Below are 19,165 nucleotides of genomic sequence, written 5' to 3' on the forward strand. Positions count from 1 at the left end.
TTCACCATTTTTATATGCATTCATTTGTGTGTGTGTGTGTGTGTGTGTGTGTGTGTGTGTGTGTGTGTAGTTCTATGCATGAATAGATTTGTGTGACCACCACCACCATCAAGATGCAGATACTGCAGAGAGGTTGGACATTATATATAGCATCCCTTCCCCAGCCCTGTCTCCTGGCAGCCACTAATCTATTCTCTATCTCTATAGTTTTGTCATTTTGAGAATGTTATAGAAATGGAACCATACGGTAGGTAACCTTTTGAGATTGACTTTTTTCACTAAGCATAATTCACTTGAGATCCATCAGGTTTCTATATGTACCCGTAGTTCCCTTTTTTGAATTGCTTAATATGTACAGCTATTTTAAAGAAATGATTTAAGAGTGGTCCAGCAAGGGTATTGGCTACTGACTTATTTAGACGTATGTTGTTGTTCTTATTACTAATCCAGGTTTGCAATTAAAAACACACCCCACAACGAAAACAAAGGACTCCTTCATGTAAATTATGAATGCCTTTTTTTAAATACATTTGTGCTAATACCTGTTTTAACTCAGCTCCTTTTTTCTTGCAATAGTCAATGTTGATCTATTTTATTTTGCCTTTTTCTAATCAAACTACTTTCCCTTCTAAAATGTTAAAAACATTGAATAGTGTTCCTTTCTGGGCAATAGTTATAATAGAGAGTTCATATTTATTTCTAAACTGCAATTTAGTAAGTACTAACAGGGTGTTGAGCGGTAAACAGATTAATAACGACAGACATTGAAATGCAGTTTTTCTGTATGAGGCAGCATATGTTAAATTAGGATAATTTCATTATGATTTAAACCTTCTCAAATTGTGTGTATGTTGGACCACATTTATTTTGACTTTAAGCCAAACAAGTGATCCATGTAACAGATTCTATTTTAACCCCGATGTTTATTACGAAGTCAGTGATACATTACATTTCAGGAAATGAGAGGCCAACAGTATACTGAATTGACTTTGATATATTAATTAATGCCTTCATTTAGCAATATGAACTGCCTGCCCTGTGCTCAGTGTCATGTTACACATTGGAGTTACAATGTTGAAGAAAACGTTTCAGTAAACTATAAATTGATCCCATCTTCTTCTGTAAATTGAAGAAGAAGACATACTCATGATGATTTTCCAGGAGAAATATCAATGTAAAAGGTTCTTGTTTAAAGAAGAGAGGGAGAGTTATAGTGGTCCTCTGCTTACATAGTAGAATTTTAAACCTAGTCATATTCTTCTGAATTGGGAATCCTCTTCTCATTGATACTTTAACAGCAAAAGTATTAAAGGAAAGTTGGAAAGACCTTTGCAATTTCATAAGCTACAGATATTTCTGTAAGCACTCAGTGACTGTACATTTGTAGCTGAAGAAGCTTTGCTTTTCTCTTTTCTTAGCTTTTTTCAATGTCCAGTAGAAAATTGTGCTTGAGTATCAAGTACTACCATATGGTACATGATTTAATTTTAGCTTTTATGTCAAATTTTATAAAATATTTACTGAAAGCAAGTAATGCCAACAAGCTTATCTTAATCTCAGAAGCTTCAATCCTAATTACTCATTTTTGGTGCCCCATTCTGAAATCTGTTTCTTATTAGGCTTTTAGTTTCAAGCTCAAGAAGAGTGTAAAGGTGTATTAAAAGTTTTAGTGTTCAGACTTTTCAGTCTACTAACTCCATACATAGATGGTTATCCAAAAGATGCAGTCAGGTGCTCAGAAAATGCAGGGATATTTATTGTAGTGACTTATAATAGGGACAAAATTGGGGGTAAAAAATTGTTCAACCCTGGAGAGCTGGTTATAATTATGGTTCAAAAATATCAAAGAATCATATGCTTCTATTTAGAAATAATGTTCTTACAGAGTAATGAAAGGAATGTAAAACAGTCGTGTTCTATTAAGTGTTAAATAGGTTTGTAATACATGCCGTTTGGTTTTTAAACACTCACATACATAAATATAAAAAATCAGAGACATACAGAAAAAAGACCGGAAGAAAATATACCAAAATGCTAATAGTGACAATCTGGAGGTGGGGTTATAGGTATTTTTCTTTCATACTTTATCTACTTTCCAGATTTTATTCAGCAAAAATGGATACTTTTTTTTTTCTGCTTAAAGTAATACATGCATATGTGTGCATTGTATGTGTGTACACGCATATTTACAGAACTGTGTAGCCAAGTTCTTAACAACGTAATAAAATGCTTTCAAGAGGACACCCTTCTCTGGGCAGTCACAAGAGTGACTCTGATACAGAAAGCAAAGCCTGCATGGGCTCATGCCTTGTGCAATGAAACTGCTACCCAGCCCTGTGGACAAAGCCTTCTTGGAGTGGCTGACTGTGAATCCCCCACTCTCCTGAGCCACTAGGAGGCGCTGTCAGGCAGGGGACCAGATGCAGTGATTGGTCCGCATGAAGAACAAGATGAGGCACAACTGGAGTGTCCTCTTCATTTAAATAAATATAGAACAGCAAGGACAATCAGAGTAGGGTCATTTGGGAGAGTTAAAATAATTGTGAAAATAATAAACACATTTTCCCCTTTTGTTTTCCAGATATTTTACCCAGAAACAACAGATGTCTATGACCGGAAAAACATACCAAGAATGATATATTGCATTCACGCACTGAGGTGGGAAAAAAAATACATTTGAAGTCTAGGAAGTAAATTTAAATAAAACCACAATTTCAGTTTTGAAAGAGAGCTCTTTTTTTTTATTTCAAGTTTTTTTTAATAATCTGAACTTCTTTTTAAATTGAGTTGAGTTCTAAATTTGCTGGTATAAAATTAAGGTAATTGTCACATAAAAACAATACTTGAACTTGAAAAATATTTTTCTGTTTTTTTAATCCATTTCAAAACAGAAAACCAGAAAATGAATGAAAGACCTGTGAGTATAATAAGGAGAAAATTTTAATTGAAATTTCTAGGAATCTGATAATAATGTGCTACCATATTCTTCAGTTATGATCTACTTTACAAATATAGCCAAAATGCATCAAATGAACAGCTTTAATAGTCATACATTTGGTTTTCATACTCTTAAAATCATTAGCTTGGCTCAATTCTTAGCATAGATTAATAAAAATCACTATGAAAAAGTCTTTTGAACTTTCATTCACTGGAACTTGTACCGTAAGGGTAAAGAAGAAACTTAGAAGTTGCTTTAAATTAGTCAAATCGCAATACATTCATTTTTTTAAAGCAATTGTTTGATATCTTAATGTTTTTAAATATTGAAATTCTACCAGTCACAGATTGTTTCTTACCTTATTGGCCTGGGAGCAATGTGATTTTTAGATGGTAACAAAAATGATTCTAAAAATCTAGTTTGTGGCTGTTGTCTTGTGTGTACACAGGTAATGGCTGGAAGGCTTCACGTCTAATTAAATTTTAAATTTCTCTTAGAACATCTGCCTTGTGTTTATATCACTAGAAGTCATTTTCCTGGCACCGTCTTCAGCCTAGAGGTTTATATTAACTTCTTCCTGGCTTTCTTCCTCTCCAAAGGAGAAGATTTTTATAATAATTCATTACAATGCTGGCTTACTAAAGAATTTCGATTATGTCAAATAATTTGATTCTCCCACCCCATCAGTCCTTACGAGATTTCTTTGGAAGATGACAGTTGCTTGAAATACAGACCAAATGTAGGTGCCTATTCTGTGATTTCCTTTTACTCTAGTAATTTAGGACAACTGGGAAAAAAACGCTTCTATGCCTGCCCCCTCATATGTGGCTAGTATATCATTATTCCAGCAGGTTTTCTAAAAACTTTTTGTGCACAAGTGCTCATTTTGAGGAATATTATCCAATATGTTGCCCAACATTCTTGGTCAAATGCTTTTCAGTGCCTAGAATCATCGCTTAACACTTCGTGACCTGCTAAGCCAGCCATTAGTTAATCATTATGGTATCCATGCATCAGGGTTCTAATCTCCAAATCCATAGCCTGCTCATGGGTGTCTTCTGTAAGCTTAAATTGATTTCCTGCAGCGGACACCTGGGGTGTTAATGTAAGCAGCTTATAAAGAAATGGTGCGCTAAGTTCCTTTCTGGTGATGTCACTGTTGCAAAGAAGTTACAGAGAATAGCACCGAGGCTTACAAATGTATGCCTGCCATAGTTTTAACAATGGCTTGAACAGCTTGGTAAACAAAGAAAAGGCAACTTCCTGCTTTCTCCGACAGTTTTTCTCAGGTGTTTAGTTACTCATCCTGGAAGTCTCCGTTACTGGAGCAGATTCCTGCCGAATGTTATTCCCCAGATCTGACCTTAAGTAGGAATTTTTAAAGTAGGATCTTGAAAAGCAATATTCTCTTAATAAATGGCATTCTCTGGGAGACTCTCCTTCACTTTTCTCTGTTCTAAACTTACCGTATGGCTGCTCCTTGATAGGGAACGGAGAAGTCTCAGGTGTATCTAAAGTGTTTTCTATCAAAACGTTTTCCTGCTATGGTTTAGAATGCAGACGAGGCTGATATTCTGCTCTGTCGGGCCAGACACATTTGGAAGCTGGATAGCAGAGCCATTTCATAAGTACGGTGGGTTTGACCTCACTGCATGATTAGAAGTGGTGCTGAAAATGAGCAAAGACATCCTCAGCCGTTACATCCTGGCTGCAGATACAGCAGTGTTGTTGGTGTAGAGAGTTGGCATTACCTGCCAGGGAATTAAGCAGGTCAGAAGTTCTGATTATAGATCAGGAGCCAGGCAGGAAGATCCTCTGCCTTCCTCCTGCCCTAACCTGTGGGCCTGACTTGATCTGCAGAATTCACGCCTGGCCCTGCCAGCTGGTCTTCTGTTCCCTGTCTTCTTTTTTTTTTTTAACATCTTTATTGGAATATAATTGCTTTACAGTGGTGTGTTAGTGTTCCCTGTCTTCTTGATTTGGGCTTAACAACCTCATTAAGATGCCCTGGGTTCTTGCCCTTGCTTCCTGCTTGTGTCTACTTTTCCCTTTTCCTGCCTGCCTCACCTTTTCACTTGATTTCTAACCCCCGTGCCCAGGCCTGCCATTCATCACTCTCTCTGTCAGTTCAGCTGGGTGTTCTCAAGCCCAGACTCCAGCTAATGTTAGCACAGCGGCCCCGCTGGGAATTCTGGAGCTCTGCCTCATGTAGAGACTCACCTCAGTAATGAGTGGCCTCATGCTCTTTTCAAAGAAATGTTTATCATCTTTTCCTTATTTAAAGTAAAAAATATGTTCATTGTAGAAAACATTGGAAAATTTGAAACTGAGTCCCCCTAAGACCGCGTTCTTCTGGCAAGTTTATGATTAACCTCTCTATCTAAAACTTTATTCACCTTCTTATCCTGCACGTGTTCCCCCTCAAGATTGAGGAGTCTCAAAGAAAAGTGTGGATTAAAGCTGAGCAGGACCCTCTAGGGCCTTCCTGGGTACAGAAACCCCTCCATGTCCCCTGTCTCTTGTGGACAGAAAAAAAAAGACTTTTGTTTCCTGGGCCTTCCCCCAGTTCCAAAGAGCAGTCTCAAGGAGTAAATGATTAGGACACAGGACTCCTAGTTCCTCCTGAAGGGATATGGATAACAGTCTGATGCATATCTCTGAGTTCTGCGGAAACTAAGACCCTCACCCGGGTAGAGGATGGTGACTACATGCTGAGCATAAGCGTGTAGACCTCAGACTGGTTGGAACCAGAAGATTGAGATTCCCAGAACATCACCCTGTTACCTCCCCACCAACCAATCCGAGCTGATCCTGCTTTTTAGGACCCTCTCCCCTAACATTGTCTTTAAAACCCTTGCCTGAAAGCCATCAGAGAGTTCGGGTCTTTTGAGCACGAGCTGCCCGTTCTCCTTGCTTGGCCCTGCAATAAACCTTTCTCTGCTCCAGACGCTGACATTTCAGTACCAAGTGACAATGACTGTTTGTAACTATTTTGGTGTTTTGGACTTAAAATGTATATATGGCATGTTTTCCTTTTGTGGCTTTATTTGGAATATTTAAAGCCTGCACAATAAAAGGAGCCACCTCATGGAGTGAGAACCTTGCTAACGAGTTACTACTAATTTTTTTTCTGTCTGGAAGCCATGGAAAAGAACACTTTTTGCCTGTTATTTATTGCTCAATGTATTAAGCAACTGTTAAATGTTTAAACATTATACAGTTGAATTCCTTTAAATTATTAAATTTAGTAGATTGCTTTCTTTTAAAAAAAAATTATTATTATTATTTTTTTTTTTGCGTTAGGTGGGCCTCTCACTGTTGTGGCCTCTCCCATTGCGGAGCACAGGCTCCAGATGCGCAGGCTCAGCGGCCATGGTTCACGGGCCCAGCTGCTCCGCGGCATGTGGGATCTTCCCGGACCAGGGCACGAACCCGTGTCCCCTGCATTTGCAGATGGACTCTCAACCGCTGCGCCACCAGGGAAGCCCCCCAATTTTTTTTGATGTTGACCATTTTTTTAAAGTCTTTATTGAATTTGTTACAATATTGCTTCTGTGTTATGTTTTTTGATTTTTGGCCACGAGGCATGTGGGATCTTAGCTCCCTGACCAGGGATCGAACCTACACCCCCTGCATTGGAAGGCAAAGTCTTAACCACTGGACTTCCAGGAAAGTCCCAGTAGACTGCTTTTTTGAACACCTCAAATACCTTAAAACACAAGTAAAACACCCAGTTACATTATTAAAAACTTACTACACTTAAACCTATCCTAAAAGATCCATACTACAAGTTTCACTCATATTTTTGTTATCTATCCACTAATTTTTTTTTAAACAGGAAGCTTGCTAACCTCTCATTTTATTGTTATTTTTATTTATTTATTTTTGGCTGCTCAGGTCTTAGTTGTGGCACGCAGGATCTTTCGTTGCAGTGCACGGGCTTCTCTCTAGTTGTGGCATGCGGGCTTAGTAGTTGAGGCACATGAACTAAGTTGCCCTGCAGCATGTGGAATCTCAGTTCCCCAACCAGGGATCAAACCCACATCCCCTGCATTCTAAGGCAGATTCTTAACCACTGGACCACCAGGGAAGTCCCTCTACTAATTTTGACTCATCCTAGGGCTATAATATTTTGATACCTACCCAGAGCTCACATGGTTACCAGAAACAGAATACCTCTTCAGACCCACCCAGGTTACAGATCTGGTTTCTAACCAATCAATTGTCAGTCAGAACATGGTGCCAGTTTGGGTTCTTCTCCTAAGGTGAGTCCAGCCTTGGCCACCAGGCATCAGACTCAACTTGATTTGTGAAATCAGCCAGACCTTGTCATTTTTCTGTCTATGGCTTTCGGGTAGGTTTTTATTTACCATCCAGTCTCCACCCCCTGTCACCCAGAAATGATTTTCTTCCACGTCTTACTTGGCCAGTGTTACATAACCCATTGTCCTGTCATCATGATGTATTGGCCTGGTGTGTTAACATTATTGAAAACTGATGCATGCCTTTTGAAGATTTTCTTGAAATTAGTTGGGCATTCTAGAGGTTCTCCCCCGGGAGATGAGGGATGGACTCTGCTTGATGCTCTCTGGGACCATTTGGCCGATAGCATGTGGGATCCTGTTTCTGGATCCTCTCTCTGCTTGGCTATTGAGTGTGACCATCAGTGCTGAACCCTCTTTTCATCTGGCTATTTTTGTCACCACCTGTGCTCCTCAGTCTGTTCTTATCTTGGGACACTTCCGTGGTTTTCCCGACTGTTTGGCTTACTCAGAGTTCCTGGTCTTTATTCTTTCTTGTAGTATAAATAGTACAAAAACAAGCACATATTTATACACTATAGACAGACATAGAAAAAACAAAGCCCCTGTATTTTAATGACACTTCCCAACTTATTAAAATCCATACAAATATTATGTGTGTCTTATTTTATCTCTGTATTGCAACTTCCTTTTCGTATACTTCACACCATTCTCCTTTGAACATCGTTTTGAACTCCAGGCCGTTCTCAGATCTAACCAAGATTAGTGTCTTCTTTTTTGATGAATCAGATTGCTTCCGTTTTGTCCTGGGACCTCTTTCTGGCCAGCTCCTTGGTCCTTGTAGCTCTATCCCTTACATTTCTTTGAAATATCCTTGCTTTGTGGTCACAAGAGGATGTTCCGATCCTGCCCTGATTATTCCTGCCTTAAGGGATAGAATCAGCTACCCTTCAAGGATTCCTTTTAAGGTCATGTGTTTGTAACAATTTTCCTAGCTTAACGGATGAGGGTTCTGGATTCTGCTTTCTTACTGAATAAAGTTTATTTGACGGTTAAGATTCTGCTACACTGACAGCAACAAGGTAAAGGCATGCCTGCCTCCCCTCTGGGTAAGGATGACTGTTCCTGCTGCAGATTATGTGGCTGCTGTCCAGCGGTCACGTTTTCAAATGCAGTGAAGATACCCAAATAGCACACCTTCGAGGCTTGAATTTGTGAAAGTGGCGATGGCAGCCGCACTTCTGGTTGGCCAGCTGTTCCAAGTACCCTGACTGTTTTGTGAAGAAGGCTTCCTCTACCAGGTCTCCCACAAGGTCAGGTGGCTGCTTTGCTAACCAGGTTGCCTTTGAACCAGTTCCTCAGGTACAAAGTTAATGCATATGTTTTCTTGTCCTATACTCCCTTCCCTTGGGACCCTTTTCCTGTTAAGAAACCAATGGATGCCTTATACCAGATTGCTTGCATCTCGGACAGAGAACATATTTGCCTTTATGAATAGCTTCCTCGAGATAGTTCCTTAACCCCAAGGACAGACTGTAATCCTGTTTTCTCAGGAGGGAGATCTAGAGGTGGCAGGATTTGGGATTAAGGTGAGGGAGGGCAGCTGCACCTGCCATATCTTTCAAAATTCACTGTTTGTACCATCTTCTCTCTCCCGCTTCCTATCCCAATTTAGTATTATGGCTCTGCCTTTCCATCCTACTAAATTCTAAGCTGTTTGAGGCTTGGCTTGTCTTGTCACCTAACACAGCACATGCACCATTGATTCCAACTTGAAGTCTCTGGAGTTTGTGTTTTTAACCTTTCAGTTGGTTTAACTGAACTTATTTTTCTATGATAAGACTGCCTCAAGATTCCCTTTACTTTTTATTGAAAGTTAGGTATAGAATGCTGGATTTTGACATGATATTAATAGGGACACGTGTGACTGTAAGATGGAAACCTAATTTTGTCCTGTGGGTAAAACCATTTAAAACATGGAGTCAGTCAGGGGAAATAGTAAAAGATTCTTAGTGTTGAAAGTGGGGACACCACTGTGATAGGTTATTAATAAGTGGTTTGTATGAAGACTTAAGTACCAGGATAATAGCAATAATAAAAACAAAGACTAACACTTACTGAGCTTTTAATTACGTGCCTGACACTGTTCCAAGTACTTTACGGGTATAATCTCATTTAATCCTCACGACATACCTTTTCTGTTCACACTGCTATTAGTCTCATTTTATAACCACAGCAGTTGAGGCACAGAGTGTCTGGCCAAGGTCACACAGCTAGTGGCAGGGTTGGGATTCACACCCAGGCTGTGTGGCCCCAGAACCTGCACTGTTACTGAGGCAGCCGGTCATTGGCCTCCAAAGAGAGTCCAGTATTTCCAGACTACTTAGAAAATGAAAAGCACAGTGGCATCATACTTGAACTTCAGCACAGGTCTCTAAGCTGTTATATTTAGTATATTTATAAAGGAAGAATCCCAGAACTTCAGAACTGGAGGGACCTTGGGATGTTGAGTCCAGATCCTTCATTTCACAGAGGAGAGAACTGAAGGATTAGGTTATGTGACTTACGCAGAGTCACACATCGAGATATTGCCAGTCTGCGGCCAGGATACAGGGCTTGACTCCAGTTCCGTCTTCTTTCTGGTGAGCCATGAGGCTTTGATTTACAAACATTCATCTCCCATGTTATAGCATAAAATGAACTACGTATGATGGGCTCCAGAAAAGCTGAAATAAATTCAGCCTCTGCCTTTTAAGTTTGTATTTTATTACTGTAGCACCTCTTAATGTATATATTGAAAGTAGTAGAAAAAAACTCTAATAGGTTTGTGTGTGTGTGTGTGTGTGTGTTTTACTTTCTTTATTGCTTCCCATACTTGAACTGATATTATCAGTACAAATGGGAGCACATGGGCCAGTGAGGCTTTTGCTGCCTTAGGGCAACCCCTCTGTATCTGGCCTCTCTCAGCAACACAAACGTACTCTACCTTTAGTGTGCTAAAAAGCTAGCTATTTCACACCAAGTGCTTTCTTATACATGGGAAGCAATGGTGACATTAATTCCTCAGCTTCCTTTAGAATGCTGTCAGCTTCTTTGTGTTGCCCATTAGGCACTAAAGCTGCTTAATAAATTCAGCGTTGAAGAGCTCCAAGAAATTGGTGATTGGGCAGGCTTCTTTTTTATTTTTACCACTAAGATTCTGGATTTCCTATATACTTCAGGTAATGAATTCCCTCATTTGAATTTAAATGCTTGGGAAGGAGTGGGCTGCTATTGTTGGTTCTTTTCATCATGGGAATACTGAATAAGTTCAGTTTCCTAAGTAAACATTTGCCCCTTAGACTAACTTGCTTGGAAGCACCTCCCACACGGATTCGGTATATAACTCCCACACTATGAAAAGTCATCTTTTCGAACTTCAACCTCAGAGATAAAGTAAATGTTGAGATCTTAAGCCAAATAAAAAATACACATTAACATTTAAAAAAACATTTCTGGTGAAACTGTGTAAAGGCAAATGAGATTTCTACCTGATCCTGACTAGCTTAGGAAAAGCTGATTTGAGATAAATCTAACTCAATTTTTCTATTCAAAAGGTAACTAACTTCTCAGCTCCACCTTGTGGTAACTTTTAGTTAAACCAGGATGTTTGCTTATTGTGAGATTTACATTATACAGCATACAATTATACAGCATACAGTGGAGAAGTAAAAAGTATAATCAGAAATAGTCTTCTAATTTCTTTAGTACCATAGGGGAACATTAACACTTTTGTTAGTGTAATTAATTTAGTTCATATTACCAACAAACCTATGTTTTGTGGAAGACTAAATACCTTTATTTTAGGGACAGCACAGTAGAGTAAAATATTTTTTGTACAGTAGATATTCCATAACTAATAATTAAATGAATGACCGGGCAAACAAAGGAGATGCGGTGGAAACAGTTTTGTCAAGATATTTGAGCATGATTGTCTTTCTCTTTACAAAACTGACATGAAATGGCTAAAGTAGTAGGTTTTGTTTTGTTTTTTTAATCATCTGCAGTAAGAAAGAATGCTATCCATTGATCAGGAAATTAGATAACCCTTGACAGAAAGCAAACAGATAGGTTTGGATTGACTGAGAAATAAGACAGAAGACCACAGCCCAGAAACCACTGAGACACTGCAGCAGAGCTCAGAGCTGCTGTGGGGTTTGCTCCAAGCAGAGATGGAAAAGGAGAGCCCCTAAGCTAGCAGAATTGGGCTTAGACCCGCTGAGCCCTCTGATCCTTCCCTAAGGCAGCAGGTGTAGTTGCTGATGGCAGGGTAGCACACGAGTACCCAACTTAGCTAATGACTGCAGGAAGACACAGGGAACCCCAATCTAAGAAGACAAGACACCGGGCACCCTCTGGGCATCAGCCCCGTTGTTCCCCTACTGTCTCCCTAAGGCTGGCTTCTGTCATGGGGACCTGCAATCAACAGTGACAAGCAACAAGTCAAACCTTAAGATTTCCCCAAATCAGGAAATACCAGACATTTGAAGGAAACCAACGCTATGAAAGAGGAATTACATTCAACCAACAGAACCAACACCCGAGGAACAAATGAAACTAGTAAAATATGTACACTTAGTGAGTCATTCATCTTATCTGTTTAGCAAATATGCTTATACATAGCAAAACCAAAGGTAAAACTAAGAAAGAGGAAAATTGGATGTCGATTAATTTAGAAAAGAAACTAATCAAATTTAGTTATCTAAACTTTTGGTGCATAATATGAAAATTTAAAAATACATCTAGGGGACTTACCTGGTGGTGCAGGGGTTGAGAATCCACCTGCCAATGCAGGGAACACGGGTTTGAGCCCTGGTCCGGGAAGATCCCACATGCCACGGAGCAACTAAGCCCGTGTACCACAACTACTGAGCCTGTGCTCTAGAGCCCGTGAGCCACAACTACTGAGCTTGCGTGCCACAACTACTGAAGCCCACGCGCCTAGAGCCCGTGCTCCGCAACAAGAGAAGCCACCACAGTGAGAAGCCCGCGCACCGCAACGAAGAGTAGCCCCTGTTCGCTGCAACTAGAGAAAGCCCACGTGCAGCAATGAAGACCCAACGCAGCCAAAAATAAATAAATTAATTAAATAAATTTATTTTTTTTAAATGCATCTAAAATTCTAGATTATCTCAACATTACATAGGTGGGGAAATAGAAGTAGAAATATATTAAGGATAGTAAATATTCATTAGCTTAGGCTTTGATGCAAGAATAGAAGTTTAAAGTATGTTAAAACTAGCAGAATATTAATGCAATACACATCATAAATACACACATATATAAAATTTGTTAGAAGACATTTTATGGGTGTCCCCTAGTTAAATTTTACTGTTGCATTTTCAAAGTTTTTCCCACCGAATTATTTTTATTTATTTTTTGTCAGTTCAGTTGTTTTTTTAAATTTAGTTGTAAAAGGGAAGAAGAAACTACAAACTACAGGTACTGTGAAAGAATGGAAGTAATAAAATGATACATTTTTGATAATTTATGGATCTATTTTTATTTTTTCAAGTATGGCTTGATTTTATTTTCCTAGAATTCTTTTGTAGCTTTGCCATACCTGTCTAATTCTGTTGAATTTTGTCATTCCTGTTACTAGAAAGGAACGTGTGACTAGCTTGACATTTTATTTGTTCCACATGGCATGAGCTCCCTTTTACCTGGAATATTTTTCCCATGTGATAAATAGTGAATTGGTTCATAAAATATTATGGTCTTGGAAATGTCAGCATACTAGTTTTAATTACAGTGACTTGTTTGGCATGAACCTTTGGTAGTAAAGTCTTAAGCGGCTGTATAGTTTTATATCCTTGACAGTCTCTAAAGACCTAGAATTTGAACTAAGGAATGGGGGCTTCCCTGGTGGCGCAGTGGTTAAGAATCCGCCTGCCAAGGCAGGGGACACGGGTTCGAGACCTGGTCCGGGAAGACCCAACATGCCACAGAGCAACTCAGCCCATTCGCCACAACTACTGAGCCTGCACTCTAGAGCCCATTCGCCACAACTACTGAAGCCTGCACGCCTAGAGCCCATGCTCCACAACAAGAGAAGCCACCGCAATGAGAAGCCCGCACACCGCAACGAAGAGTGGCCCCCGCTTGTCACAACTAGAGAAAGCCTGCACGCAGCAACGAAGACCCAATGCAGCCAAAAAAAAAATAAATTTTTTTAAAAATAAAAATAAACTAAAGAATGTATCCTGTCTTTCTAGCTTTGAATGATGAATACATAATGTCTGTTTTACATTGAATGACTTTCAGAGTCTAATATGTTTTTCCCTTGTGAATAAGATATGGATATCATATTGGAATTTAGTAGTAAAATTAAAATTACCATATGTTTAAAATGTCATTTGTTCATTGTCCTTTGGTTGTGGTTTTGAGGGAAAAGAGGGGAAAACCAGAGAAAGGTAAATCCCCCCAGAAAACAAGCTTGAAAATTCAAAAATTCATTAATATGCATTTCCTGGAAGAAATGGAAATGGCCAAATACGAGAATGAAAAATGCTTACCCTCACAATGAACAAAATGTAATGTAGATTAAATGACATTTTTTGGCTACCGATAGGTAAGGTTTTCATTGATAGAGTCGGGTGCTGTTAAGGGGACACAGAAAATGGCGTTTTCATGGATTGGTGGTAGAATGGGGCCATGTCCATCACCTGGGTCTTAGGTTCAATTAAACATTCAGACTCTCATGACTGCCTGCCTTATGTCATGTTGGTTAGCAGATGCTCAGAAGGATAGAGCCAGCCAGGAAATGCAACCTGCCAGCAGGACAGCATCAAGTATTTGCTCTTCAGTGGGAGGCTTCCCAACACCCCATGTAGTTGTCCACACAGCCATCTAGAAGCTGTTCTCTTTGGTACGCCAGGTGATAACTTGGGTGAGAAGGAGTGAGACTCATATTGGTAGTTGCAGAAGGCTCCCTGGCTGTAAGCCTCAGTCCCCAGGAGCCAGTATCTATTGCAACAGCTCCATAGCGTGGCTTCCAAGTTTCCTGCGAGAAGTGTGCCAGTTATAAGAGTCACTGAACTTAGGAACACCTGAAATGTATAAAGCCTATTTATGATTCCTTCGAGTCAAGGTGAAATTTCCCAGTCAGAGGTTGTTTTTCTCCTAAGCCATGGTGCCTGGTAGCATGGTTGTCAGTATACCTTTATTGGGTTCTTGGGGGAACAGAGCTAGAAAGTTAAACGTCACCTTCTATTACAGAAGGGAAAGGGGTTTTGTTAATCCTTTACTCACAGAGAATAAATGAGTATAATCTCTTTCCAAGAACACAATTTGATAAAATATATTGAAAGCTTTGTGCATATATCCTTTCAATTTGACAGTTTTGTTTATAGGGATTTATGTGATGAATAAGATATATGCACAAAGGTGTATCTATATATGTAGGTTCACTGCAACATTATTTGTTATAGTGGATAATTAGTGACCATCTAAATGCTCAGCAACTGGTTAAGTAAATTATAGTACATTCATATTATAGAGTACTATATGGAATAGATATTTCTAGAAACAACATTAAAAGGATTTATATCAAAATATTTAGTGTTTAACTCCAGGTGATGATTTCCTAATGTATTTTTTTAACCATGGATCACTAATTTTTAGCTTTGATCACATATTGCTTTTCTAAGTGATTATTTTTTACAGATGGTCAAAAAATTTAATTTCAGTGCATGCAGCTTACACTGATTAATCATTCATTTTAAGCGTTTTCATCCCATTAAGAAGGCTTGATCTTCAGCTCCTTTAATGAAATTTTATATTTTATAAACTAAGATCTATCTCACATCAACATCTGAAGTGAGTCTTGAAGTACTTCAAACCGTCAAAATCATTCTCCGTTCATTTTCCCATATATGTTATATGTAATTCTAACTTCTTATTAAATCTCCTAAGTTATAAATCTGTCAGAACTGATATTAAGTAAATACAGAATTTTTTAGTTGGGCTGTAGAATTAATCTTGGGGGCTGGGAAGGTTAAGACAAATATGGATCAGAAACTATGGCTCAGTGATGAAGTGAAAAGTCCTATAACCATATATTTTCATCTTCTTTGGTAGAATTTAGATGTCAGACTCCAGCTTCTTTCGTCTAATTATAGGCTGGTTGGGGACCATCATTGCTTCCTATTGAATTTTTAAAGAATGTGTACGCTTTGCTCTGCATCTTCCATTTATTAATATATCCACATCATGGTTTGTCTTTAACATCATTCCATCCACCAGTAGTCTTGCTACTCTACTTACTGTTTCAGAATGTATAAGACAAATGTTTCCTCAAGGGTTATATGGTACTTGGAGGCGTATATAGGAATGAAAAGGAAAATATAATTTGAGCTATATTCTAAACAAATGAAAATCATGTGTTGGTAATATCCAAAGAAATGTTTACTGCGTTTGTTGCTTGCTGTTTTGTGTTAATTGTGTTTCTTTTTCTCCCTACAACTGGGTGATTAGGTTAGTTGGTCCTGTGGAAGTGCTGTGTACTACAGAGGACCAGTCTTTGGGACATTGACTGGGCTTCTAGTCCTGGTCCCACTAGGGACTGTGTTACCTCAGGACTCAGTTTCCTCATCTGTAAGATGAAAGGATTAGATGAGATGATCTCTTCGGTGTTTCTCAACTAAAAAAGCCCTTAAGATTTATGTAATTTCTAGCTCTAAGATCTACATGATAAAGTTCCTGACAGTTTTATGGTTTCTCTTTCAGTTTGTATCTGTTCAAACTAGGAATTGCACCCCAGATCCAGGATTTGTTGGGCAAAGTAGACTTCACAGGTACTATTCCTTATCTTGATAATTTTTTTACAATATGATTATTAAGAAAATGTAGCAATATTTTTTTCATTTCGATATTATTGATTCCCTTTTTGTTTCTTATATTGATCAGAGGAGAAAACTTGCTTTTTATCTTGTTTATACTCTATAGGGTTTCTGTTTCCCCACATTTGTGAAATGAGAAACCAAGGCTGGTTTCTTCCTAAGTTTCTTGTTTAGAACTGACCCCATGTTCTTGATGAAGACATTTCTTAACACAAATATATTCATTCCTGCCTCCGTCTCTGTGGCTTTCATTGATTTTTTTATTGTTGTTCTTTTTCAGAGGAGGAAATCAGTAATATGAGAAAGGAGCTTGAGAAATATGGAATACAGATGCCATCTTTCAGCAAAATAGGTGGTATTCTGGCTAATGAACTGTCCGTGGATGAAGCTGCACGTAAGTCTACTTAAAATTCAAACTTGCCGATGACGTGAGACTTAACCTATTCTTGATTTTGGTTATAAGAAATAGAATATTTAGAAGATATTATAAGCACCCTAAAATTTTTTATTATATGTATTATAGATGGTTAGTTTGAGCACATCAGAACATAACCAAGTAATTAACTTTGGACTCTAGACATCCACTTGTGTAATGTGATTTAAGACGTTAGAGAAATGTCTTCATTCTCCAGAACATTTCTCTGCTACGTCCTTAAATTTCAGTGGCAGGGTACTCACTGCTGTGAGTCTTTCCATGTCAACCCATAGTACTTGATTCATTTTAGACGTTCAGTGCAAGTCGAATAAATGAATAGGCATTACATAACAGACACCGAGAAAGGACCCAAGATAGATGGGCAGATGGGGAGGTTGTCAGAGGGATGCTCTGTGATGTGTCTGAGGTCTCTTTTTTGAATGCTTTATCGGACCCCAAGAAAGAAAGTAAAACTGCTTAAGTTCTGCAGGGCCAGTACACCTGCCCATGTTGTCTTTTGTTGATAAAGTTCTTTTTTTCTCTTTACTTTGCAGTGCATGCTGCAGTTATAGCCATTAATGAAGCTATCGAAAAAGGAATAACCGAGCAGACCATTATAACACTAAGAAACCCAAATGCAGTTTTGACTTTAGTGGATGACAACCTGGCACAGGAATATCAGAAGGAACTCTGGGAAGCCAAGAAGAGAAAAGAGGAAAATGCAAGGCTGAAGGTATTCAATGAGATTCTGAGTGATCAATACAGTAATAAGCATAGTTATGCATTGCTAGTTTGAAAAAGCTGTAATGTTACAAGAGATTTTATTTTTTAATTTTATTTATTTTTGGCTGCGTTGGGTCTTTGTTGCTGCACGCGGGCTTTCTCTAGTTGTGACAAGTTGGGGCTACTCTTTGTTGCGGTGCGCGGGCTTCTCATTGCAGTGGCTTCTCTTGTTGCGGAGCATGGGCTTTAGTAGTAGCAGCACGCAGGCCCTAGAGCACGTGGACTTCAGTAGTTGCGGCACGTGGGCTCAGTTGTTGTGGCACACGGGCTCAGTAGCTCCGCAGCATGTGGGATCTTCCCAGACCAGGGATCGAACCCGTGTCCCCTGCATTGGCAGGTAGATTCTTAACCACCGCGCCAGCAGGGAACTCCCAGCAAGGGATACTTTTAAATTTGCTGGCTGTGGTCTCTCTAGCCACAGGCCATTGGTTTGGGTGAAATGTAAGGGTTAAAGAAGACCATGCACTCCATAAGGAAATTAGGTTTCTTTTTATGATGAATATTACAGGTCATAAGGATGGAAGGTCATGATGAAAACTTACCTAGAAGGTGTAGAAGCAGCAGATAAAGATCTTCCCTTGTTGGATATCACCAACCTTGTATTAGCCGACTTACCTTCAGATTTATTACTAGAGGCTAATAATTGGGTGTGGTGAAGTTTAGAGAAGATGTTTTTGAATCTGCTTTCCTCATATTTTCCCCATAGTTTCCCCTCATATTTGAGGAAGTGGTTTCTCTCCTCGACAAGGCAGCCGGCTACTGACCCTCACTTCATATATCCCACCTCCTGTCTTATTAAAAACGTTGCACTCCGAGATTCCACTTCCTCGCCAACTTTCCTCTCCTTCAACTCTTGCCATATCAGCTTCAGCTCTATTACCCAAAGTAACCCGTTTGTCCCAGCCTTTTCTCAGTGGGTGGCTTCTGCCAACATTGGCACACTTGCCCCACGCTGCCCCGCCTGCCTTCTATGCTTGTGGTTCTCTTCTGCATCTTTTAATGTCTCTGCCTATTCCTCCCTCCAAATATAGGGATTCTTCCAAGTCTGTCATTGAATCACTCCTCTCTCTGTTCTTCCTCCATTGAGCTCATCCACTTGTTGAAGAAATCAGCTGTCAGCTTGATACCAGGCCCCACTAAAGCTCCTCCAGATACCTTCATCTCTGTGTCCCACTGGCTTTGCCCCCCACCACATCAGAAGCGTGCTCATCCTCACCCTGCCTTTCTCCTGTGCGTGCCTCTTGCTGACTTCCCTTTGGAATGACTCCCACACTGTTGCTTTTTATGTCCCCCATGTCCCATCCATCCCTGTCTTCTGCCTTTTCTTGACAGGCTGACCTCCATCACCTACCTTCTAGTTTCACCTCCCTTGCCTCGGCCCTGCCCCTCCTGACCTTGTCTCAGGGCTGTCTCAGCACCTTCCCCATGGGCCCCACTGCTTCCTATCATTCTCCAGGCCACCCCCTCTCAGAGCTAAGGTTGCAAAATTAATCTTTAGCTACAGATCTGATGTCATCCCACCAGAAACCTTCCCTGATTCCCTACTGCAAGTACAGGTCCTCCTGTTGGCATTAAAAGGCTCCAGGATTCCCAACCTACCTCCCCATCTTTTGGGCTAACCCTAGACATACACTCTGTGCTATAGCCCGACATGCCAAGTTTCCCACCTTTGTGACCAAATCCTGTTGTCTACATCCTGCTCTCTCCTCTCCGCCTTGAATATTACTCTGTTCTTCAGGCCCTCCTCAACTGTTGTCTCTTCTTAAAGTTTTCTTTCTAACCAAGTATGTACTTCCCTAGAATATATTTTGTTCTGCTGTGTGTATTTGTTATTTGTGTTCTTGATTTTATTAGACTGAATCAGATGAAATCGCCAATAATCATCTGG

General features: G+C 39.6%; 1 protein-coding gene across 2 annotated transcripts in view; it reads left to right on the forward strand.

Moving 5' to 3' along the window:
• IQGAP2 (IQ motif containing GTPase activating protein 2) overlaps positions 1 to 19,165 on the forward strand; it is a 285,569-nt gene that overhangs the window by 153,496 nt on the left and 112,908 nt on the right. For both annotated transcript variants that reach the window (XM_079917126.1, XM_079917125.1), the window contains 4 exons: positions 2,582 to 2,658; positions 15,967 to 16,034; positions 16,360 to 16,473; positions 17,049 to 17,227. In XM_079917126.1, the coding sequence (XP_079773252.1) occupies positions 2,582 to 2,658; positions 15,967 to 16,034; positions 16,360 to 16,473; positions 17,049 to 17,227 (438 nt within the window). The remainder of the gene's footprint in view (positions 1 to 2,581; positions 2,659 to 15,966; positions 16,035 to 16,359; positions 16,474 to 17,048; positions 17,228 to 19,165) is intronic.

Source organism: Stenella coeruleoalba (genome assembly GCF_951394435.1).
Source record: "Stenella coeruleoalba genome assembly, chromosome: 3".
NCBI classification, from domain to species: domain Eukaryota; kingdom Metazoa; phylum Chordata; class Mammalia; order Artiodactyla; family Delphinidae; genus Stenella; species Stenella coeruleoalba.